Genomic DNA, 25,344 nt, shown 5'->3' on the forward strand with positions numbered 1-25,344 from the left:
GCTTACTATGACAAACTAGGGGCTAAAAAAGACTCCTTCTCATTCAAACCAGTAAATGCTGATGATGTGCAGAAAAAACTTTTAGCGCTCCAGCCGAACAAGGCCACCGGCCTTGACAATATCCCCACCAGATTCCTCAGAGATGCAGCTACTGCTATTGCCCCCATAGTAGCCCAAATCACAAACCTATCCATCAGCCAGTGTCACGTCCCACAGGATTTCAAATTGGCAAGAGTAATCCCTCTGCATAAAAAAGGAAGCAAAATAGAACCTGGCAACTATAGGCCTGTTTCCATCCTTTGTTCCATCTCAAAGGTTGTAGAGCGATTAATTCAAGAACAAATCAACAGCTACCTCAGCGAGCATAAACTGTTGTTTAATTCCAATCGGGCTTCAGAATCTCCCATTCCACTGACACATGCCTGCTGTATTTGACCGAAAAAAAGGGGCGGCAGTGGCTCAGGGGTAGAGTGGCCGGGTAGAGTGAACTGGAAGACCGCAAGGTTCCCAGTTCGATCCCGGGCTGGGGCGCTCACCCTAGAGTTAGTGTCGAAGTGTCCTTGAGCAAGACGCTGAACCCCTAATTGCTCCCGATGAGCAGGTTGGTGCCTTGCATGGTTTCCTCCGCCATTGGTGTATGAATGTGTGTGTGAATGGGTTAATGGCACAATCAATGTAAAGCGCTTCGGATAGAAGCGCTATGTAAATGCACCATTTACCATTTTACCATTTACCGACTACATCAAACGTGAGGTAGACGCGGGCAAATACTGCGGCATGGTTATGTTGGACCTCCAAAAAGCGTTCGACACTGTAAACCATTCAATTTTACTTGATAAACTGAGGGCGATTGGTTTTGACTGCACATCACTAAACTGGATGAGATCCTACCTGGAGGGAAGAGAACAAGTGGTTGACATCAACGGAACCATGTCCTCTTCCCTCCCGGTGAGCTGTGGGGTTCCTCAGGGCAGCATTCTAGGGCCGTTACTGTTCCTTTTATACATTAACGACATGAATGCTGCCTGTAACTGCAAATTGTTCCTGTTCGCTGATGACTCGGCACTCCTGATCTCGGGAGAGGACAAGTTGCAAGTTGAGGAGGCGCTCAGCTCCGAACTCTCAAAAATCCGTACTTGGCTTACCGATAACAAACTGTCACTACACCTTGGGAAAACTGAATCCATTCTCTTTGGGACCAAACATTCCCTCAGACAGATGGAGGTAAATGATTTCAAGGTCAAAGTCGATGACACAATTATCTCTAGCAAAGAAGAGATTACCTATTTGGGTTGTATTCTCGACAAATACCTGTCAGGTGAAAGCATGGGGTCAAAGGTGGTCAAAATAGTAAACCAGAGAACCAAATTTATGGGCAGAGTTTCCTCTTTTGTCAACCCTCAGGCCCTCAGGACCCTCTCAGGGGCCCTGATTCAACCACATTTTGATTATGCTAGCACCTCCTGGTACTCCAACACCTCAGTGTCACTGAAGACTAAGCTTCAAACCTCCCAAAACAAACTGATTCGACTACTCCTCGGATTGGGGCCCATGACCCACCTTTCTCCCACCCATTTTGCCAGCCTAGGCTGGCTCAGGGTGGAAGACAGGGTTAAACAACTAAAAATGGGACTGGCCTTCAAAATTGTAAATGAAAATTTGCCCGATATGCCCCCTATTCCCGCATATCTGAGTAAATACCTCCAAAAGGTTAGTGACACCCACAGTCACAATACCAGAGGGAGCGCTAACAACAATTTGGTACCACCCACCCATAAAACAAACATGGGCAAATTCTCCTACTACAGCACTGCCACCCAGGTTTGGAATGGTCTAACCCCATCCCTCAAAAAATGCAGTTCGCTGGGCTCATTTAAAAGAGCCTTAAAAAAAATCACCTTTCAGGAGGCCAAAAGAGGAGGTAGTACCATTTTCCCGTTAGACAGCCGACCCCCCCCCCCTGTTCTTGTACATATCTTTCCCCCCTTTTTTTATTCCTTTGGTTGTACATAGTGTTATATATATATATATATACATATATATATATATATATATATGTATATATATATATATACTTTTTTTTTGCTGTTTTATTTTTTATTTCTTTGTGTAATGATATTCGAACTGTGGTGCCACTATATATGTCTATGAATTGAATACCAAGGCCCTCATTGGAAACAAGTCCGCAAGGACTTTTATGAACGGACCTGTTAGACAAAGTATTTTAAATGTAAATGTGTTGTTTTACATTCTTTTGCCTAATAAAATATTCAATCAATCAATCAATCAATCAATCAATCACTATATGCAGCAGTAAGCATACTGCGGACCTTACCCATCACGCACAGATAAAGAAATGCAATACAAAACAGAATCATACTACCCAAATCAGTGCAGTGGAACCCAGCCAACACTTTCAGCAGCATACTTATGCCTGATGTCAATCTCAGATACGTAGATAGCGATCCACAAAAGCTTCAAGTTCCACAAGCATGCAGAACACCACCTAGATGAACTTTTGGAAAGACACACACAAGAGCAAGCATGCAAGCCTTCTCGTCTGGACGCTGTGGAGATCTGCAAGCAAACAGCTGGATTATCTCATTCACTCATGGTGAACGTAGTAGCGTTCATGGCTGCAGACCGGCAACCTGCTGCTTCATTGTGAATGCTGGAACCAAGCAGCTGAAGAGTACTGTGGCTGTACCGTTTGCAATAAGCAGACCGCAATGCATCTTTAAGACTTTGTTTGCAATAAGCAATTATTTTAAATTGCAATTATCATCATAAGTTTTCTTCTTTCTGCAACCATCCAATGAAACTTAACCCAGCAGCACCTGTATGAGTCAGAGACAAGTAAACCCCCTTTATCCTTGCAATGAATAATGACTATTATATGATTTCCGCCTTTCACCTGCTGTGTTTTTTGTCCAACTCGAGATGTGGCCAGACGGTGCGTAACTTCCTTTAGTACTTAAACAGACAAAGTATGCATCTGAAAATATTTTTGTGAGAAATAAGCATGCCTCAGTCAGCAGGACTCCCTCTGTCTGCCCACTGCTGACACTATGTTACTATGTAGCAGTAACCTTTTTCCTGTAGCATGATTAACATTAGTATCCTCATCATAGTAGTAGCAGCTCAACTGCAGTAGAATGAGTAGCACGATAAAATAGTAGCAGCATTTAGCCAAAGCATGATTTATAGCTGTAATGTTAGCAGCAAGTATAAGTAGCTTTTTAGTAGTAGAATCAGTATCTCACACTTTTAGAACTAACAGCAACCCAACCTGAACCTTCCCGGCATCCGTGATGGAAAGAAGGTCATGCCATCAAAAGCCTTGGATCACCATAATAGCAGTCCCTCATAAACAAAACAGAAGCAGTGTGAATTCAAGCAATGAATATCCCTTTACAATGACATGGTTAGCTAAAAGTGAAGTAACATGCAATTAATTCAATGCACTATGAATCCGCTCCCTGCATCTAAGTCATAAGCTGATAGAATTGAAGCAGCAGAGAATCAGATTAACCTTTGCTTGCCCTCTAAATGGCACCCCCTGGAGGACAACCCACTACAATTGAAGCAATCGCCCCATTTCACAAGACTTTAAATCCACCATGAAGTAATTATCTATTTAAGCATCTGCAAACTAATCCACCCACATAATAGTTACCTGAACTTGAGCGATAAATTAAGTGAATAGAACAGGAATGCAGAAATAACAGCTTCACTGAGTGGATTATATTAACTTGAATATCCCATGATAGTTGTGTACCTTATTTAACATGACATGATAGTTGTGTACCATATTTAACATGACATGATAGTTGTGTACCTTATTTAACATGACATGATAGTTGTGTACCTTATTTAACATGACAGTTACACTGCCACAATGCCTGCACATGACCAGTTAAGAAAGAAAACACCCTTGCCTTCACCTTATTCTCACACGGTAGCATTGAACTGAATTGACCATGATATGACTGTGTCAGTTGCATAGACTACAATACCCAAGATGCATGCTGTATTGTATGAGACTTCCTGATTACTCCCAAGGAGTAGTCACGTGACACCACCACGGCGTGTTGCCAGATTGTAAGAAAAACAAGCGCCAAGTCTATAAAAACAAGTCGCAAAACAAGTGTTTAGAATATTAAACATTGTTTGTACCATGATTACATATGAATCTGGGGTTCCTTCACATGAACCCTGTCTTAGTAATCATATTTGCTAGTGACTTAACAGAACACAATCCCAAAGTCGCTTATAATAAGCAGACATGGCAACACTGATTTGATACACATGCTGTGATTTCCTTTCCTGGCTTGAATACATGTCTAAATTTTGACTTCTTGTCTTATATTATGCCCCGTTGCACACAGATTGTCTACAACAGCTTTGATAAGTATAAACATATTATAAAAGCATTTGTGCTAGCAGAGCAGTACAACTATTGGAAGCTCTGCTTAAAGCTTCAGCCAACTAGATGGTACTGCACCATGTATTGTGGGTATTCCCAGAGTCAAGAGTGCCTCAGCAGAACAGCATTAGAACTTAGAAGCAGTACTTATTTTGGAAAAATCAAACTTTCGGCCCAAAAATTTAGCTCCATATATTCCTATACCTGAAGCCATAAAATGCTAAAATAGCCACGTTTCATTACCTGATGAAAGCTCTTTAAAACCACTGGAATGTCTTCTGCTGGGAATAAAAGGAAGTAGCCTACATGGGGAGCAAGCTGCTGTGTTAACTTTGCAGCGCTGTACAAACAAATCAAAGTTTTTACATGGCAGCAAGCATGGGGAGGCATGCGTTAATCCGACAGACCTTTTCTCCGACTATGTGGCATCCGCGTGCGGTTAGGGTTAGGGTGCGGGTTTGGTTCGGGTTTAGTATTGGAAACGTCGGAGCGCTGCGCTGTCGGAGGAATGCGCTGTCGGACTAACGTACTGCACCCGCAAGCATGCTGTTAGTTTTAAGCTACAAACAATTCGAGCTTTCCACATGCTATGTTACCTTTAAGCTATAAACAATTCAAGCTTTCCACATGTTATGTTAGCTTTAAGCTACAAACAATTCAAGCTTCCACATGGGAAGGAAGCATGCTATGTTAACTGTGCAGTTCTGTATAACAACAACGATTCTACATGCAGCAGCATGCTATGTTAGCTTTTAGCTACAAATAATTGAAGCTTTCCACGTGGGAAGCAAGCATGCTATGTTAACTGAGCATTGCTGTATAACAACACAGCTTCTAAACACATGGCAGCAGCATGCTATGTTAGCTTTTAGCTACAAATAATTGAAGCTTTCCACATGGGAAGCAAGCTTGCTATGTTAACTGAGCATTGCTGTATAACAACACAGCTTCTAAACACACGGCAGCACGCATGCTATGTTAGCTTTAAGCTACAAACAATTGAAGCTTTCCACATGGGAAGCAAGCATGCCATGTTAACTGTGCAGTGCTGTATAACAAACACACTTCTAAATGCAGCAGCATGCTATGTTAGCTTTAAGCTACAAACAATTCAACTTACCACATGGTGAAGAGAGTAGCCTACAAACAAATCAAGCTTCTACTGTCTGGGCAGCAAGCATGCTGTATTAGCTTTGTGCTACAAACAATTACTAATTTCTACATGGCAGCAAGCATGCTATTAGCTTAAGCTATGAGCACATTAGTGTTTGGCAGCAATAATAGAAGAAGCATTGCTGCTGTAGCAGTGGTAAAAGTCAGCATCATAAGCAGACTCATCTCATATAGCACCAAAATATCATAGAGCAGCGCACAAAGCAGTAGATACAGTAAGCAGCAGATGAGCAGCAGATGAAGCTCGCAGCAGCTAGCAAAATGCATTGGTTCAGCAACCAAGAAAGACCTAGAGAATATGAAGCCATATTTATAGGAACCTCTTTGCTCAAGCGTGAGCTGTGATTGGATAATGAGTGTGTGATGTAATGACCAGCTGGGCTGTGAATGGGGAATAGAAAGCTGATGTTCACATCAGCTGACTGACTGCTGGTTACAGCTTTGGCGTGCACGACTTCCGTGTCCTGCATGAACTAACGCTATGCTTCATTTGTCTCAAATAAAAATCAATCGAACCAAAACATAAACGTACACACAACCAGTGTGGAGGATAACGGTACTAAAATCTAGGAAAAGGCCTTGGTATATAAATGTTTTCAGGAGTGATTAAAAACTTAGACTTAGCTAGCCTTAGATCCACAGGTAAGGCATTCCAGAGCCTGGGCACCCGGGCCGCAAAAGCCCGATCGCCCATGGTGGCGAGGTTAGTCCAGCGAACTTCCAAGAGGGCCCTACCTGAGGATCTAAGGCTGCGCACCGGTCTGTGCGGCTCCAGCATATCGGAGATATAGCTGGGAGCCAGGCCTTGCAGGGCTTTAAAAGTCATCAGTAAAATCTTAAAATCAACTCTAAAACTTACCGGCAGTCAGTGAAGGGCAGCTAGGATCGGTGTAATATGGTCATATCTCCTAGACCTTGTCAGTAGTCTACCAGTAGAGTTTTGTACCAGTTGGAGACGTGAGATAACCTTTTTGCTGATCCCAGAATATAGAGAATTGCAATAGTCTAGGCGCGATGAGATAAAAGCATGAACTAGAAAAAGTGCTCCTCGGAGCACAGGTCTCCGCCAGGTCAGGTACGTTATTCTGGCCTTCTGGTGGCGCTATAATAGGCTTATGTGAAAAGGGTGCCATTTATTCTTAGGTCTGTCACGGCAATCAGACACTGCATTCATGATTTGAGGCATTTTGTTCCAAAAATGTGTTTTGCTAAATTAGACCTGCTGGTGGCGCTATAACAGGCCAATGTGAAAAGGGTGGCATTTCTTCCTCGGCCTAGTGGGAATGTGCGTGTGAAATTCCACGGAAATCGCAAGCTGCGTGCATAGTTTGAGGCTTTTTGTTCAAAACGGACCAATCCTGCAAACTTTGGAAGCCAACCATAGGCAATGAGGATGGAATATGGGAAATCGGACAGATGTGTGTTGATCACATGACTATAGAGATACTGTGTACCGATTTGCATGACGTTTGGATAAAATCTGTAGGAGTAATGTAAAAAAATGTGTTTTGCACAAATCGGCCTCCTGGTGGCGCTATAACAGGCCCATGTGAAAAAATTTTGAAAAATTCCCTAAGACATCCGGGACAACGCTCCATATGTCCTAGACTCTTCTCCCTTCTGGTTCCCAAACTGTGGAACAAACTCCCCATTGCAGTCAGAACTGCAGACTCACAGCACATTTTCGGCCGTAAATCCATCTTTGCCCGTAACACTTGACCTAGCCTTGACAACCATGCAGTCTCGTGCATAGGTTCAAATGTAATTTAGATAGCATGTTATTTAGACAGCAGACCCTAAGTAACTCGACCAGTGACGGCTTGTCTACCTACCTTTGCTCTAACGGTTTCAACTGTACAAAGCTGTGACAGTTTCCATTTATATCTGTGCTCTAATGCCTTCAACCAGAGTGTGACAACTGAAGGCCTCTCCTTCACTAATGTCCTCACACTGTGTGTAGTCGCCCTTGAATCTCACTTAATCAAATATGATGTCAGTTTTGCCCAAATATGGAGTTCCACTTAACACAGGTTTAATTATAGGGTAATCATGGCAACCCAAACATGGACTTTTAAAGAGAAAGGAACAGATAAGCAGCAGCTTTAACGGTCAACTTCTCCAAACACAATATCCTGTGTGCCAATGATGGCCACCACATCAGCAAGCATGTGTCCCTTGGCCATCTTATCCAAACCCGCCAAATGGGCGAATCCGGGTGCTTTGATCTTGCAGCGATACGGTCTGCTGGAGCCGTCTGACACCAGATAGACGCCAAACTCACCCTTTGGTGCCTCCACAGCTGTGTATGTGGACCCAGGAGGGACCTGGTAACCCTCTGTGTACAGTTTGAAGTGATGGATCAGAGACTCCATGGACATCTTCATCTCAGACCTCTTGGGCGGGGCCACCTTGGCATCGTCCACCTTGATCTCTCCCTCTGGCATGTTGTTGAGGGCCTGGAGCATGATGCGTAGACACTGCCTCATCTCCTCCACCCTGCACAGGTACCTGTCATAGCAGTCACCTCTGCTTCCAATGGGGACGTCGAATTCCACCTCGTCGTACTTGTCGTAGGGTTGGGACTTCCTCAGGTCCCATTTGATGCCCGACCCCCTCAGCATAACTCCACTGAAACCGTAGTTCAGGGCCTCCTCGGCGGTGACGACCCCGATGTCAACCGTGCGGTTCTTCCAGATGCGGTTGTTGGTCAGCATCTCTTCCACCTCGTCGATTCGGATGGAGAAGTTCTTGCACCACTCGTAGATATCGTCCATCAAACCCAGGGGCAAGTCCTGGTGAACGCCGCCGGGTCTGACGTAGCAAGCGTGCATCCTAGCTCCGGACACCCGCTCGTAGAACTCCATCATCTTCTCTCTCTCTTCAAACATCCAGAAGAAAGGGGTCATGGCGCCAATATCCAGGGCGTGTGTGGTGATGGCCATGATGTGGTTCAGGATGCGAGTCAGTTCGCCATACAGCACTCGGATCCACTGTGCTCGCGGTGGAGCCTGGATGTTGAGCAGTTTCTCCACAGCCAGAGAATAGGCCTGCTCGTTGCACATCATAGACACATAGTCTAGACGGTCAAAGTAGGGCAGTGCCTGCAGGTAGGTCTTGTACTCGATGAGTTTCTCTGTGCCACGGTGAAGCAGGCCTATGTGAGGGTCACACTTCTTGACAGACTCCCCGCTGAGCTCCAGCACCAGACGCAGCACACCGTGAGCAGCAGGGTGCTGTGGACCAAAGTTGATGGTCAAGTTGGAGACCTCTTTCTCCATGGGAGGATCTTTGTCATTCCACGGTGGTGGGACCCATTTCTGGTTGAGGGCTGTGGGGTACATCACTGCCCCGGAATACTGCTCCATCCACTCCACGTCTGGCTGCCATTGTTTCTGCCTGTTCTGTAGCACAGCACAAGCTGGGCTCACCACAGAGCTGTTTAATATGAGTTCTGAAGGACGTCCTAATCTGCTAAACAACCTCAACATTGTGGCCGCCGTCTTGGTTCTAATGGTTTTCTCTTCGTATCTACCTGCTCCATTAGCTACAAACAGTCCTCTGTTTGTAGTGAGATCTTCCCCTCTTTCACTTACATCCTCACACTGTGGAGTCGCTTTTAAACCGAGCCCCTCAAATATGATCTCAGCTTTGCCCAAATATGGAGTTCCACGTGACTCCAGACTGACAACCAAATACAGAATTATCGGGTAACCAGGGCAACAGATATCAGCAAAACATGGACAGTATGAGATGCCTTTCCCAAGATTTGTTTCTGTACAAGAATTACAAAGGAACTTTACTGTGCTTGCACACAATTAACCATACATAGGCTATAAATCATAGCAGCAGTCATTAAAGAAAATATAACACCCTCCTTTTTCATGACTGATAATTTTAGATATCCCTCAACCGGCCCAGACTCTTCCCCTGATTTTAACCAGTTATGCATATTTTAATTTGATGCAGTCTTCAAACCTATAGTCCTATGTTGCGCATATCAGAGCATTGGCCACCGAAGTATGGCCATTTGAAGTGTTAAACACTGCTGTAACACTGCTGCCGTGGCCCATGTGTGCAATGTAGGTTTGTTGGTGGCCACACGTGGCGGGCGGACGGGCGCCACACGTGGCCCCTGGTGTGGCTATTGTGACGTCCACCCACCGTCCGCCCGCCCACCTGGGCTGGACTGGGACCAAAATTCAGCCCTGACATTTTGGCCCAGACCGGCCCACCACAACCGGCGCGCAGATACCACTCCGTCGAGGCACATACAAACACACATGCCCTAATACCACCACTTATTATTATTGAAAAGCATCCCATGTTCTGGAGTTCTGGAGCCTTGAGTAAAATAAATGATAACTACACGCGACCCATACATAACTACACAACCCATACATATGATAGTTAGCCTACAATACTCACAAACAAGCAGAGTGTGTTGTGGCAGCAAGCTAGCATTAGAGGTTATTATGAATGAGTGAAGTATGAACATGTTTACATGCCAAAATGAGTCTGCATGTAATTAGAACTTTAGTTTGCTAAAGTATAGAAAACAAGGGTAGGCTATAATGACGAATGAAAGGGGGGGGGGGGGTGCAATACGTTAGTCCGACAGCGCATTCCTCCGACAGCGCAGTGCTCCGACATTAAACAGTAAACCCGAACCAAACCCGCACCCTAACCCTAACCGCACGCGGATGCCACATAGTCGGAGAAAAGGTCTGTCGGATTAACGCATGCCTCCCGGGGGGGGGGGGGGGTCCGGGGAGAGTGAACGTAGCATATAAACCTCCTGCCTTCCGTGCCTACATGAACTATCGTTACGCATTCAGTACCAGGACTTGTCATGAAAATGTTTTTATTTGCTCCATGTTCAACTATAAACTACACTGTCCCAACACCAAAGACTGCCATGTGTAAATGATTTCAGGGTTTGACCATTACTAATGCTTTTGCTATTTTTTTCATTTTTGTTGGCCTTAAATATTGCTGCTGTTCCTCTATCTATGCAGAGCTAGTTTTGTTTTTGATGGTTGTTTACATCATTGGAAAGCCTTTTCATGGCCATGTTGAGATCATATGGTTTAAAATATATTGAGATTGTGTCTCTTGAACTTGAACTGAAGTGTCATCCTGAAACGTTTTTTAAGTGAAAAGATAAATAGAAACAGTGTGACTTGAATATAAAGTTAAGACTTATTGGAGAATTTTCATCCAATTGATCTCTATTATCTACAAGTACTATGTCTTGTGAAATGTGATATATAACCATAATGCCATTATAAACTACTACAAGTTGCACTGTTTCAGCTGGAATTGAGATTCCCCATTCTAGTGAATGCAGAAGCCTAGAGGGCGGAGCCAAGAGTACACCGTACGTATGTCACCGACCACATGACCTCAACAATCAATTCTCCAGCTCTAGGCAACATAGAAGTGGGGGGAACTTTTTTCTTATTTCCACACAACAGATTTAAAGATGGAGTGCCATGATATTTTTCAACCCTAAAACATTACATTACATTACAGTCATTTAGCAGACGCTTTTATCCAAAGCGACTTACAATAAGTGCATTCAACATAGGTAGGGAACGAAACTACTAATCACCAGAAGTCTTCAGTGTATTTCCTGCAAAAACAAGCAACCAAGAGTATACCTAGCGCCAAGGTAAAAGTGCTATATATCAGCTACCTACTTTCTTAAACAGATGAGACAAAATAGCAAAATCAAATGAGCACGAGCTAATACAAAAAGTGTATCGACTAAACAAGATCCAATAAAACAGTACAACAATAAAACAAGAGTTCGTACAACTAGTTAACAACAAGTAAGCCAGACAAAGAGGAAGGGTAGTGTTTCCTGAAGAGGTGGGTTTTAAGCCTGCGGCGAAAGATGGGCAGTGACTCTGCTGTCCTGACTTTAGTGGGAAGTTCATTCCACCGGCACTGTGGGGCCAGAACAGAAAAAAGTCGTGACCGCGTCGATCGACCAGAGGGACCCTTGAGTGACGAGGCAATCAGTCGCCCCGAGGTGGCAGACCGAAGTGGTCGGGCAGGGGTGTAGGCATCGACCATAGCCCGGAGGTAGGAAGGAGCTGTTCCTTTCACTGCCCTATAGGCTAGCACCAGGGTTTTAAACTGGATCCGAGCTGCTACGGGGAGCCAGTGTAAAACCTGATCATAAGGTATTATTATTATGTAAGGATTTTTTTCCAAAAAAATAAGTGTACAGAAATTGTTAAAAAAAATGTTTTTATGTGGACACGCCTCTAGTTCATTAAGTATGCCTGGTTCTCACCTTAGCACCTCCTCCACCACCTTAGCACCACCCACCTGTCCTAGTCCCTCCTCCTCCTCATGCCCACACCTGTTGTGTTATGATAATGAGGGGGAGGGTATGTTTTTTGGGGGCTCTGTGATGTCACTAAAGGGCTGTTTCTCTATTGGCACGTTTGACCCTCAAGATTTCAGCCTCCAGGAAGAAACTCCAAATAATCAGAGAAGACATAAAACACCATAAAACCACCTTCGGGGGCTTAATGAAGTTCTATCAACCTCATAGACACATGAAAAACATAAAAAGTGCAAAAACATGGTACCAGCTCTTTAAGGTGTGTTAATGATATAGTTCAATGTTGAAAATGAGTGGTAATCCCCTTTAATGGCATAAGCACAACTTATTTTTACTTGTTTCCCACTTTTTTAAAACAATTGTAGCCTACTTTGCGTTACGGTTTAAGCACAGATCATATTCCACTGTATGATATACATATTTAACTTGAACCAAAAATAGTTAATGATTGAACCATTTTGCAATTACACTTGTTTATAAGAAAAACAGAATGGTCTCTTTATCAAGGCAAGTTTATTTGCAGGCTATAGACGGGTTTCCGAGCGACGTCATCACAGAGCAGAATGCGCAATCTGCGCATGCCTGGGGGTGGAAGGCGCGTTCGAAAATACAGCCCTGAGCGGCAGTGAGCGCACTGGCCAATACAAACTAATAGGCGAGTGTGCTCCGGTGCGTAATTTCCAAACGCACCCATAGGCTTCCCCCCGCAGCTGCGCGGTCATATTCCTCTCAATGTTTACTAACAGGAAACCTGTCTATACAGCACATGTCAAAAATATTTAATGATTGAACCATTTTGCAATTACACTTGTTTATAAGAAAAACAGAATGGTCTCTTTATCAAGGCAAGTTTATTTGCAGGCTATACAGCACATGTCAATGAGGCAATTCAAAGTGTTTTACACAAAATAGTAAGATCATTAAGACAAACACATTATAAAATGGCATTAATTACAAGAAAAAACATTTATTAAAGGACAACTTTGTTTTTTTACAACCACGGTTTATATTTTAGCTTGTAATTGAAGTAAATAAAAGGTGAGTGTTATTTTTTTTTCATTTACTGCTTTCTATAGTTTTAGCAATTTTCACCATCTTTTTTTACATTGGGCGGGGGCATTCTGTCCGGTGGCTAAATATGTCTTTTTGACACAATAAAAAGGTCCTGTGGTCTTTGATGGTCAGGTGTGAGTTATTGGGGGATAGAAGAGCTACTATAAATAATAATAAAGAAAACGCTGCGTTATTGTGTAAAAATAATCACACCCTGTGTGAAGGAAGCGGTGCCTTTGGGGCGGGCCTTAACTCATTTCAGTTCGTCCCTATTGGTAGTCTGAGTCCACTTACCAAATTTGGACTTGGTAGCATGCTGCAAACTGGAATGATGGCTGTTTAAAGCCCAGCCAATGGACAGACAGAGGGGGTGGGGCTTAAGTAATGACAGTTCGTCCCTATTGCTGGCTTTAGTCTATGTACAAAATTTGTACTCCATAGCATGCTGCGAACTTGAGTTATGGCTGTTTGAAGGCCAGCCAATGGGAAGACAGAGGGGGCGGGGCTTCAGCAATTCATGCTGGTCCCTATTGGTGGTCTAAGTCCACATACCAAATGTGGACTTGGTGGCATGCTGCAAACTGGAGTTATAGCTGTTTAAAATCCCGTGCTCATCCCGTGCTCATACGGGCGCTGGGGGTCCCTGGACCCCTCTTTGATAACTTCATCAATTCATGCTCGTGCCTATTGGTGGTCTAAGTCCACATACCAAATGTGGACTTGGTGGCATGCTGCAAACTGGAGTTATAGCTGTTTGAAATCCTGTGCTCATCCCGGGCTTAAACGGACGGACAAACATAACATACGCTGGGGGTCCCTGGACTCCTCTTTCATAACTTCAGCAATGCATGCTCGTCCCTATTGGTGGTCTAAGTCCACATAGCATATTTGAACATAGAAAAATGAAATAATAAAATCTGAAACAGTAGGCCTAATATCAAAAAATGTGTTTTAGATAAGTCGGCCTCCTGGTGGCGCTATAAAAGGCAGATGTGAAAAATGCAGGGCAAAGGTTTGTCCTTGGCCTCTAGTGCGCATACAAAGTTATACAATAAGACAATTTAAGGCAGCGAGACAATAAAAGGCAGCAACAAACAGAATTCTTCCATTTTGATACAAAAGAACTGAGAGTAACATACTATACAATGTGATATTGTCACTGTCTGTTGGAAACCTTGTAAGTGCAAAACTGTTGCAAATATAAAGTACACACACACGCACACGTTTTACCCCACAGAGTAATACAAAGCCATTAAAGGAACACTTCACCCATGTTCAACCTTATCTTCATATCTTCCTCACTAATGCTCATCTTAAGATGCCACCATTTCTGTCTACTCACGTAGAGGAGGACTGTGGACAGTTCAGAAACCCACCCATCATAGGCAGGTTTGGTCATTTCAAACAAGATTTCAAACTTTTTGTATTTTATTAATGGCTTCTATTTCAGCATAATAACTTTTCAGGAAGAGAAAGGCTGCAGTTGCTATTAGCTTGGAATCCCATCGATGATGTCACTGGTAGGCAGGTTTCTGTCCATAGCCCCACCAATGAGACACAGAGTGAGTAGACAGAAATGGTGCCATCTTATAATGAGCATTAGTGATTAAATGTAATATATAATGTTGAAAATTGGTAGTGTTCCTTTAACTGTACATGGATCTAAACCTTTTTTACAAAAACAATAAAATATATATATTTTGAAAAACCTCTTCCTTCCTGTTAGTATTTTTAAGAGACCCTTCACTTTTATGGATACATTTCTTCAGCAGGTATCTGAAAAAACACGTTTTCATTATTGCCACATGCGGAGGTGCGTGTGTGTGTGTGTGTGTGTGTGTGTGTGTGTGTGTGTGTGTGTGTGTGTGTGTGTGTGTGTGTGTGTGTGTGTGAGATTCAAGGTGAGGTGTACTGTATACACATTTCATCTGAACTTGGTTAGGCAATACTTAGTGTCACAGACTACTGCCATGCTATAAAATCCTCAGTGTTAATTTAACAGACCATAAGGGGAATAAAATGCCCATGCACGTACCCGACTATCGTGCATTATAGATGTGCTCCCCCACACCCCTGTTACTGAACAAACACTCTATAGAAATTATTACTATTATTATCACAACATAGAGCTTTAACCTTTTAACTAAAATGATTGTTGTTAAAACAAACATCACTTACCATACCTTAAAAACCAACTAACAAAAACGCTTTCAATCCCAGTAGACAGACCACAGGATTTGAACCATAACTATTGACTAAAGCATTGGTTCTCAAACTGGGGTCCGGGGACCCCCAGGGGTACTTGAGGGGGTTCCAGGGGGTACCCAGCAAAATGTGTTAATATAGCATCACAATAATTATGACCTTTTATACTTTGGCTATTCAAAAATAGCAGATATACAAGCTCATAGCGCGGCACCGAGTGCCGCGCTATGAGCTTGTAGATCTGCTATTTTTGAAAAATCAAGAAAATGTGTGCAAACCTTTGAATATATATAATTTTTTAAGCGAACATTTGTTGCTCAAATGTTTGCTTCTGGGGGTCCCTGGAACAAAATATTTGAGATGGGGGTCCGCGGCCAAATACATATCATTTTGGGGGTCCTTGACGTGAAAAAGTTTGAGAACCACTGGACTAAAGGGCATGTGGCGGCCATTTTGTGGTGCCACAGATAGAAAACCCATTCATTCTAACCATAGAGATTTCCGAAAATATTTATATCAATTATTTTAAATATTATCCAAAACTATTTGAAAACCCCAAAAAAAGGGTATGTATTAAATATTAACATATTTTCGCACACAGAATCAAATGTTTTATGGTCATGATTCACAAGGAGCCTGGGTGGCTTGGTTCCAGGCTTAAAATCATTTCTATACATATTTTCGGAAATCTCTATGGGGGAAAATAATGGGGTTTCTGTCTGTGGCACCACGAAACGGCCACCACTGCTATGCCCTATAGGCTTCCAGACACATTTTTCATCAGGAAACGTTTTCCTTTGGGATTTTTAAAAGCTTTAATGTTAGATGATCAGAGACTCCAATGATCCCATCTTAAAGTTGCTTGAGACTCTCACAAGAATTGCAATGTACAAATAAAGTCATTAATGGTTAAATATCTTAAGTTGTGAATAGACAAAGAATTATAATTGTATGTAGTTTTACTTTGATGTACTTTAATAGATCGGCTATTTTCAGCATATGTTCCCCCCAGAATAGAGATGCTAGGGTTCAAATGGTTAATGTAAAAAAATAAAATAAAGAAAAAAAGGATTTGGTGGCCCCCCTCTAGTAACTCTGAGGAGCCCCTAGAGGGCCCAGAGACCCCCTGTTAAAGACCTAAGGTGTAGAGAATTCAGGAATATTCCCAGCTTCTCATCCAAGCCTGTGTGTACAAATGGAAAGTACAAATGGAAACCAAATAAACCCGTAAGGGTCCATTTTGAAGCAAAATAGACCCCCAGACCACAGCACAGTTATCCACTGCATCGGAATGTATCGTCTTTGCATCAAAGCACAAGTTAAGGGAGGTGTCCAACTTTTCAGTCGGATGTAACAGAGTACTTCAGTTACCTATCTGGGCTGTATATTAGAACAGAGTATAAATGGTGAGTCGATGGCTCTTTCAGTCATTGGAAAGATCCATGCAAGGACTAAGTTCCTAGCTAGGATAGCCAAATTCATTGATAAATCCACCATGAGGACACTGGCATCAGCATTAGTCCAATGCCATTTTGATTACACCTGCCTAACATGGTACAGTGGCATATCTAAAAAAAACAAAAGACAAACTACAGACGGCCCAAAATAAATTAATGAGGGTAGTCCTTTATCTCTCCCCAAGAATTGTCCAAAACCATTTTAAAGAATTAAATTGGCTCCCCGTAGAAGACAGAATAAAACAACTGAGACTTATAATGGTCTATAACCTTTTAAAAGACCAATGTCCAAATTATTTTAAAGGTTATTTTCAGAGCGTTAGTGACTACCATAGTGTGAATACAAGGGCCAGTGTAGCAGATCTTAAACCACCAAAATTAAAAAAACAAGGTAGGTAAAAGCTACTGTATTGGAAGCTATTCCAATACACAGGGGCGGACGAGTGGAATAAAATCCCACACGAAATAAAACTTGCACAGTCACTAAATAGTTTTAAAAAGATGTTGAAACATTGGCTGATGGGCAAGTTAAATTAGAGTCAGGGACCCCTGTTGGTCTGCATTGGTCTTGTTTGTTGTATGACTGGTATTGGATGTGATAAATGTAATGTTCTATTTATTTATTTATTTTATTGGTTATTGATGAATGTCTATGTTGTTGAGTGCTGTGTTGCAATGATTTTAATTTAGTTAAGGTAAAATGGCAAATGTGTTGATAGTTAGAAACCATGATGTAATAATTTATGTGGGACCTCAACGGAAATAAGTCCTTGGACTTTTTGTGATATCCTGATACATGTATATACTGTACTGTGCACCTTGGTGAATTTGTACCTGAAATTATCAAATCAAATCAAATCACCATCACCAATGGAGTTGAGTTTGTGGAAACACAGAATGATAACCCTTATGGGTGCATTTGGTTCCATTTGTACACTCAGAGTTATGGGGGCCCTGTAGCCTAATGCAGTAAACTGACGGACCTTGACCGTCACACTTTTTTCCCAGTGTGATTTGAAAGCTAATTGGAAGGGGTCTGATGATGCTGATGATGCTGATGATGCTGATGCTGATGATGATGGTGAGGATGTCTTTAACCACTTAAACTGCAGCATCCGTATTGTGGGGAAAGCCTTTGCAGAAAATATTTATTTTTTATATTCTGCAAAAGCTTTCCCCACAATAACAAAAAACAGAAACGACCCCAGCATAGAGCCCTGAGGACTTACTGATGTCTGTCCATCACTTGGAGGACATCGTCCAGGATGGAAGGTCCCAGATCAAAGCTTAACGCACAACAAGGGTCCTCGTCCAGGTGAGCTGCATTATGGGTCACCTCTGACTTCAACCGCAGTCCTCCCTCTTCTTCTTTCTCCTCCTCCTGTTGGTCTCCTCTCGCCTCCTGGGTCCTCTCTCCTCTCGCCTCCTGGCTCCTCTCTCCTCTCGCCTCCTGGCTCCTCTCTCCCATACGAGGAGGAGGAATCTTCTCCAGTTCGTCCAGCAGAGGCAGGGAGTGGGACTTCTTGTGTCCAGGAGGAGCCGCCCTCCTCTGCACCTCGTCTGTGGCGGGAAGGAGACGCGGGGGTTTAGGAGGGGCTGACTGGAGGAGGTCCTGGTGGCTCTGGGGGGGGTGCAAGGTATTTATAGTCAACTAAAACTCACACAACAAACAAAAAATCACACCCAGTGTGAAGTGGCCGGTGTTTGGTCATCACAACATGACTCACTTAAAAAAAAGGATTAAATCCTTTTTTTTAAGTCCATACTGCTATTCATAGGGCTGCACATGTGTCATGTGTTTCGCTAGCCAATCACAGTCCTGAATTTGCAAAGTCAGCCAATCACATTACAGCTAGTGGTGATGACACTAGCTGTAATGTGATTGGCTGACTTTGCAAAAGTATAGATTTGCATTGACTGTGGGTTAGGGGTGTAGACTGCATTGTAGACTATTGGCCAATCACGGTGCAGGATTGGTCAGTGTCCAAAACTCACTTATAGGGGGCGGTTACACCGCCCCAAAAAAACAAAAACTAGAATTGAAACATTTTAGTTAACTGAAATGAAAATTAAGATGAGGCTTTACAACAACAAAAAAAGAGTAACCAAAACTATAATGTGTGTTTACAAAACAAACTAAATTCATAGATTAAATGTCCTTAGTTTTAGTCTTTGTCAATATTTCATATATACTGCAAGACTCATATAGACTCACGACTTCCTTGTCTTTTGTTTGGCATATGCACCTGACTGGATAATCCATTGACACTTCAAACTCCATTTTAACCATGTTAGACTCACGCACGCGCGCGCACACACACACACACACACACACACACACACACACACACACACACACACACACACACACACACACACACACACACACACACACACACACACACACTCTCACACTCTCACATCTGCTCTGGGGCAGTCGTGTGTGCGACAAATCATGCTTAGCTGTTATTAGAAGGCTTTATTCTTCATGCAAAAATCAATAACAATAGTGCCAAACCTCCAATGATATGTTTACGTGCCCAAGATTTGTCATAAAAGAAAAGAATACAGATACCTGTGATCCACACAGATCAAGGCTTTACACACCGTTTTTACAATATAGTCAAAATGTACAAACAGCTTTGTGACTAAAGGGTTACATGTTGCCTTTCCGACATGTCGCCTTTTCGACGTTAACGAACCCTATACCTAACCCTAATCCCTAACCTTAACCGCACGCGGAAGCCACTAGTCGGAGTGGCGAGATGTCGGTATGGAAGGCGGTTACCTGACTAAAGCCCTATTTGGTTTATCAAGGAAGGGGGCGTGTCTGACTAAATGATTATCAAATGTCAAAATATCGAATCACGCAACTTAAAAACTGCCTGGGATGCTCACAAAAGCCAGAGTACACATTAGATAGTTAAAATGATAGTTAAACTAGATTTATTTTTGGGGGTAAGCTTTTTTATGCCTTTATTGATTGTACAGTAGGTAGACGGGGAGAGAGAGATGGGGAGTGGCAGACAAAGGCCGTCGGAATCGGGACTTGTACCCGCAATGCGCTGTCAGGCTACATTAGAGCCAAGGTGACCGGACCGCTATGCCAGTGGTCCAGGCCACCCCAGAAGTGTTTTAAAGTTAAATACCCCTCTAAGTGAAAAAAAGTACTTATTCTGTCACTACCTGGAAGGCGGACAGGTCACCAAAGCTGTGGTGTCCCCGTGCGTCCAGGCCGATGTGGGACAGGTGTCTGAAGTCCCCCAGAGGGAGACTGATCATGTTGACTGACAGGAGCTCTCTGCTCTTCGTCTTCCTGGACCAACGCAGGCTGGCTGTCTTCAGGTAGGTGGACGTCTTTAGAGGCATCCTGGCGCGTGTGCGTGTGTGTGTGTGTGTGTGTGTGTGTGTGTGTGTGTGTGTGTGTGTGTGTGTGTGTGTGTGTGTGTTTGTGTGATTCCACTGAAGACTGTGAGTCTGCAACACAAATAGCAAGAACATTAGAACTACATCAAAGGTTCTCAAGGTCAGAACCCCAAGTGGGGTCGCCGGGAGGTGAAGGTGGGGTCACACATTGACGACTTCAAAAAGAAAGTTTTTGAGTCCATCCGTTTGAGCACGGCCTCAACAGCTGCAGCTGATTGCAACACAAAGATGCAACCAGTTACACTAATTAAACACAAACAGGAGTGCAACTCATGTGCCACTGAAAGACATGCACACACACACAGGCTGTCTTCACACACACTTTCTTTTTTTTTTTATGTTCTGGCAACAGATACCGTATTAAGCTATGCTTCCATTGAAAATAGTGTACAGAAAACCTTTTCCATTGATCAGACATACAATCAGCAGGAATCACAGCGTTGTAAACTTATTTTCTAAGCAATATTCCTATACAAGTCATTTTGAAATTGCACTTTCCTACTGTCTGTCTCTTCTATACTGTCTCTCTCTCAGCTGTCCTACTGTCTGTCTCTCCTACGCTGTCTCACTCTCGGCTGTCCTACTGTCTGTCTCTCCTACACTGTCTCACTCTCAGCTGTCCTACTGACTGTCTGTTACTCCTACGCTGTCTCACTCTCAGCTGTCCTACTGTCTGTCTCTCCTACGCTGTCTCACTCTCGGCTGTCCTACTGTCTGTCTCTCCTACGCTGTCTCACTCTCAGCTGTCCTACTGTCTGTCTCTCCTACGCTGTCTCACTCTCAGCTGTCCTACTGTCTGTCTATCCTACATGTCTCCCTCTCAGCTGTCCTACTGTCTGTCTCTCCTGCGGTGTCTCACTCTCAGCTGTCCTACTGTCTGTCTCTCCTGCGGTGTCTCACTCTCAGCTGTCCTACTGACTGTCTCTCCGATATCTGTCTCAGAGATGAATATTTCAAGGAATGAATAATGCAATAATGTCAACCATTGTCAACATGTCATTGTCGTGACATAATCCTGCTGACTTTCCTGGATGAATAAGTGTTGCAGTGGTTGGAACAGGAACCTGCTCTTCCAGTATCATTGTGTAAACACACGACTGACATTCCATACCAGCGTCACATTCTCCTCCTCATTGATGGGATATGAGCTTGTGGCAGTACACATCACTAGGGCAGTTTTTCCATGCCACCAACCCCCTAACCCAGTGGTTTGAAACGCTTTTCATATCAAGGTCCATTATTTGTTGGGCATATGAGCCATTTGATGAGATTTATCCTTTCAGACCCAAGACTTAGAATATTTTGTTGTCGTTGGATAAGATTCTGTCCACAATTCCATGCTGTATTGATGTTGGTACCATAGGAGAGATAACAGGCAAACGTTGATCAAAATAGCAATCCTTCTACATTCTCTCTGTGTGTTCTTGTAAATTAAGTAATGCAGATGTGCAACCAAATGGACCCTTACGGGTCCATTTGGTTTCATTTTACGCTCTCAAGAGTTACATTTCTATAAGGGTCCATTTGGTTACCAACTCATTTTACGCTCTCAAGAGTTACATTTCTATAAGACACCCTCTCTGTCTCTGCCAGATGGATATCTGATAATGGCTTGAACCACATTCCTTTAGTTTAGACAGTCCAACAGGTAGAGTTACACCACAGCACAATGAGAGAGAGAGAGAGAGAGAGAGAGAGAGAGAGAGAGAGAGAGAGAGAGAGAGAGAGACACAGCGAGAGAGGGGGATATTCATTCATATATCAATTTGTTCAATTCAAGTATGTAAACAAAGTCAAACATGCTTTAAATTAACTCATTTGTCATTTATCATTTGTTGTCACACATGCTAATAATTATATTATATAAAAATCACACCCTGTGTGAAGGTAGCGGCACCTTTGATACATTTTGTCATCGATATGTGTTTATAATGTGTTTATAGCCACGTGTCACGTGAAGCTTGACCAATCACCAATCAGAACGTTGACGTAGGCACACGGACAAAGTCAGGTATAGAGCAGGATCCCGCCTAGCGCCGCTAAAAATTATATTGTGTTTATTAATTATCTATTTACCTTGCCCTATGGTTACACCTTATGTACACATCTGGATGTGATGCTATCGTTTTTTGTAATCTCATGTACATATCTGCTACTGCATATCATCACTGTCATGTGGAAACCTTGTCCAAACTGTCATTTTTCAGGAAATGGGGAAAAAAATACCTGTGTTCCAATGGATCCAATGTAGTTATTATTACACACACACACACACACACACACACACACACACACACACACACACACACACACACACACACACACACACACACACACACACACACGTATAGTACTTCTACTTAAAGAAATCTTCAAATATAGTGCAAATATCAGATCTACAGTACAAACTTACAGCACGTCGCATCGCAACTTATTAATATTTCGGACAGAAACCTTGTATATCCATATTTTAACTTTTTATCTAATTTTCTTCATAAATTATAATGTCCTACTTCGTCCTATAGGCTATAGTGCCACACAAAAGTAGCTTGTATATCGTCTATTTTTGCTTTTGCTTTGAATCTTGAAACGTACAAAGAAAGAACACGTTTTGGACACACCCAACAGCGACATATTATCATTATTATCATTATTATCATAATTTTTTGCTTAGCTTAGCTTAGCATTTGAATGCTGGGCATACATACCTGTACAGGTAGCCTATGAGTCTGAACCCATAGACAGTGGCTGCTGTTGAGTTCCACCCAGTATGTCCAGGATATTAGTTCTTCAGTACATGAGTATTGTCCAGTGAGTACTCGATAGTGAGTACTTCAGTACACCGTTGTCCAGTATATGTCTGTTCCTGAACACCAGTATGTGTGTGTGTTTGACTATAGTTTCCACATGCCCACGCATACTCTCACTCACACACACACACACACACACACACACACACACACACACACACACACACACACACACACACACACACACACACACACACACACACACACACACACACACACACACACACACACACACACCTTATAACCTTACCTACAGTATGGCTCTTAAAGAGGCGGGTTACCTGGAATGATCTCAAGCCACACCCCAGTCTGAGTTGAGCGTGCGTGTGTGCATGCAAGCGAGAGAGAGAGAGAGAGAGAGAGAGAGAGAGAGAGAGAGAGAGAGAGAGAGAGAGAGAGAGAGAGAGAGAGAGAGAGAGAGAGAGAGAGAGATGATGACATTCAGTTGCAGCACGGGTGACTCCTAGTACAGGTCGTTATCTGTTGCAAGGCAGAAAAACACATGAATAAAGATATTCATTCCTCAAATTCTTCAATCAATCCAAATTCTTCAGTCATTGTTCTCTCCCAGCCCTAGCCATGGTTCACATGACGCTCGTCTGCCACAAGCATCATGGAGCCCAGAGTCCCTGGTTTTCGATTTACATTAAATGAGTTACATTGCCAACTCTCACATGTACATAAACGTTCAGATTTCAAATATAAAGTGCTACGGATGTTACAAGGCGATCGGTACCGCGATAGTAGTTACAAGTACCCGTATCTCCCGTATTGTTCAATAAAAAGCATTTTAATCTGATCGCCGGCCATTTTCTCCAAATAAGCAACGGAGAAAATTTGGAGAAAATGGCCGGCAATGGGATTAAAATGCTTTTTATTGAACAATACGGGAGATACGGGTACTTATCGCGGTACCGATCGCCTTGTAACATCCGTGGCTCTCTCTCTCTCTCTCATATGAATATTTCTGACCAGAACTTCTGTAGTTTTGGACTCCTCCCAGTTGCTGAGGATGAAGCGACACTTTCTCAGGTGGGTTTTAGATCCAACCTAAGGCACGTTGGATCTAAACCCGGATACATTCCAGCCACCGTGGTTTTGCATCCTACGCAGTACTTTAAACTGTAACACAGTCCTTCTCAAAGTGTGGTCAGGGGACCCCAGCGGTCCTCCAGGGGGTCCCCAGCAAAATGAGTGAATATTGCATCAAAATAAGTTAAAAGACCTTTAACCAGCTTATCAGAATGCTTGTTACATTAAAAATAATTTCTGCCTAAGTCAAAAAGTTAGCCTCATAGCATATTTGCTTAAGTGATTTTAGGAATGTAACACGCATTGTGTTAGGCTGAGGACATAGGCAATAAGGCACAATGAAGCAGCAGTGTTAGGAGAATAGACAGAAATGTCAAATTGGCCAAAAAATAACAAATGGCAATTATGCTTTGAGGCTAACAATATGCATTTGGCCGCGGACCCCCAGCTGAAAATCTGAAGATTTATGATTCAAAACACTTTCAAGATTAAAATATAGCTGCAAGCAGCAATGAGCGGTTTCGAGAGAGAGAGAGAGAGAGAGAGAGAGAGAGAGAGAGAGAGAGAGAGAGAGAGAGAGAGAGAGAGAGAGAGAGAGAGAGAGAGAGAGAGAGAGAGAGAGAGAGAGAGAGAGAGAGAGAGAGAGAGAGAGACAGACAGACAGACAGACAGACCGACAGACAGTGTGAGACAGACAGACAGAGAGGGGCAGACAGTGTGAGACAGAGACAGACAGACAGACAGACAGACAGACAGACAGACAGGGGCAGACAGTGTGAGACAGAGACAGACAGACAGACAGACAGACAGACAGACAGACAGACAGACAGACAGACAGACAGACAGACAGACAGGGGCAGACAGTGTGAGACAGAGACATACAGACAGACAGGGGCAGACAGTGTGAGACAGACAGACAGACAGACAGACAGAGTGAGAGAGAGAGAGGCAGACAGACAGACAGACAGACAGACAGACAGACAGACAGACAGACAGACAGACAGACAGAGAGGCAGACAGACTGACAGAGTGAGAGAGAGAGGCAGACAGACAGACAGACAGACAGACAGACAGACAGACAGTGACAGAGTGAGACAGACAGACAGACAGACAGACAGACAGACAGTGACAGAGAGAGAGAGAGAGAGGCTGACAGACAGACAGACAGACAGACAGACAGACAGACAGACAGAGACAGAGTGAGAGAGAGGCAGACAGACAGAAAGAGAGGCAGACAGACAGACAGACAAGCTACCAGGAGTATGTTTGTAACAAACTAAGAATTCCAAATGATGATCACCTCAATGCATTGTTGGGGACAGGGATCAAACCACCGACCTATGGATTCACAGTCTGCCTCTCTTCTTATTGAGCTAGAAATATGGCCTCCCTGATGGTGTCTGTTGA

General features: G+C 43.2%; 2 protein-coding genes across 5 annotated transcripts; both read right to left on the reverse strand.

Annotated features, from left to right (window-relative positions):
* Window positions 1-7,701: 7,701 nt before the first annotated feature.
* Window positions 7,702-9,087, reverse strand: LOC311062484 (NADH dehydrogenase [ubiquinone] iron-sulfur protein 2, mitochondrial-like; the record flags this gene model as incomplete). Its single annotated transcript, XM_084081540.1, has 1 exon — window positions 7,702-9,087. One exon carries the CDS (start codon window positions 9,085-9,087, stop codon window positions 7,702-7,704), a length of 1,386 nt encoding a protein of 461 aa, XP_083937666.1.
* A 3,699-nt stretch (window positions 9,088-12,786) lies between these two features.
* On the reverse strand, window positions 12,787-22,925 carry LOC311063587 (cdc42 effector protein 2-like). 4 transcript variants are annotated; one of them, XR_014602614.1, is made up of 5 exons: window positions 22,804-22,925; window positions 19,856-20,146; window positions 18,117-18,290; window positions 15,636-18,068; window positions 12,787-15,255 (listed from the first exon to the last, which is right to left on the reverse strand). XR_014602614.1 is itself a non-coding variant. In XM_084083095.1 (3 exons), the coding sequence occupies exons 2-3, from the start codon at window positions 20,036-20,038 to the stop codon at window positions 17,895-17,897; spliced, it is 579 nt and encodes a 192-aa protein (XP_083939221.1). In that variant the 5' UTR covers window positions 20,039-20,146; window positions 22,804-22,925; the 3' UTR covers window positions 12,787-17,894. The 4 variants fall into 4 exon arrangements, 1 of the variants encoding a protein (XP_083939221.1); XR_014602615.1 differs by having other exon boundaries at window positions 15,636-17,802; window positions 17,851-18,290; XR_014602616.1 differs by having other exon boundaries at window positions 15,636-18,290.
* Window positions 22,926-25,344: the final 2,419 nt, after the last annotated feature.

This window comes from Gymnoscopelus microlampas, assembly GCF_963454915.1.
Source record: "Gymnoscopelus microlampas genome assembly, chromosome: 16".
NCBI lineage: Eukaryota > Metazoa > Chordata > Actinopteri > Myctophiformes > Myctophidae > Gymnoscopelus > Gymnoscopelus microlampas.

Coding starts and splice junctions, on each gene's coding strand:
- LOC311063587 (XM_084083095.1), bottom strand. CDS start 20,038: ATGCCTCTAAAGACGTCCACCTACCTGAAGACAGCCAGCCTGCGTTGG. Junction 18,291..19,855: donor GTGACCTGTCCGCCTTCCAG/GTAGTGACAGAA, acceptor CACCCCCCCCAG/AGCCACCAGGACCTCCTCCA.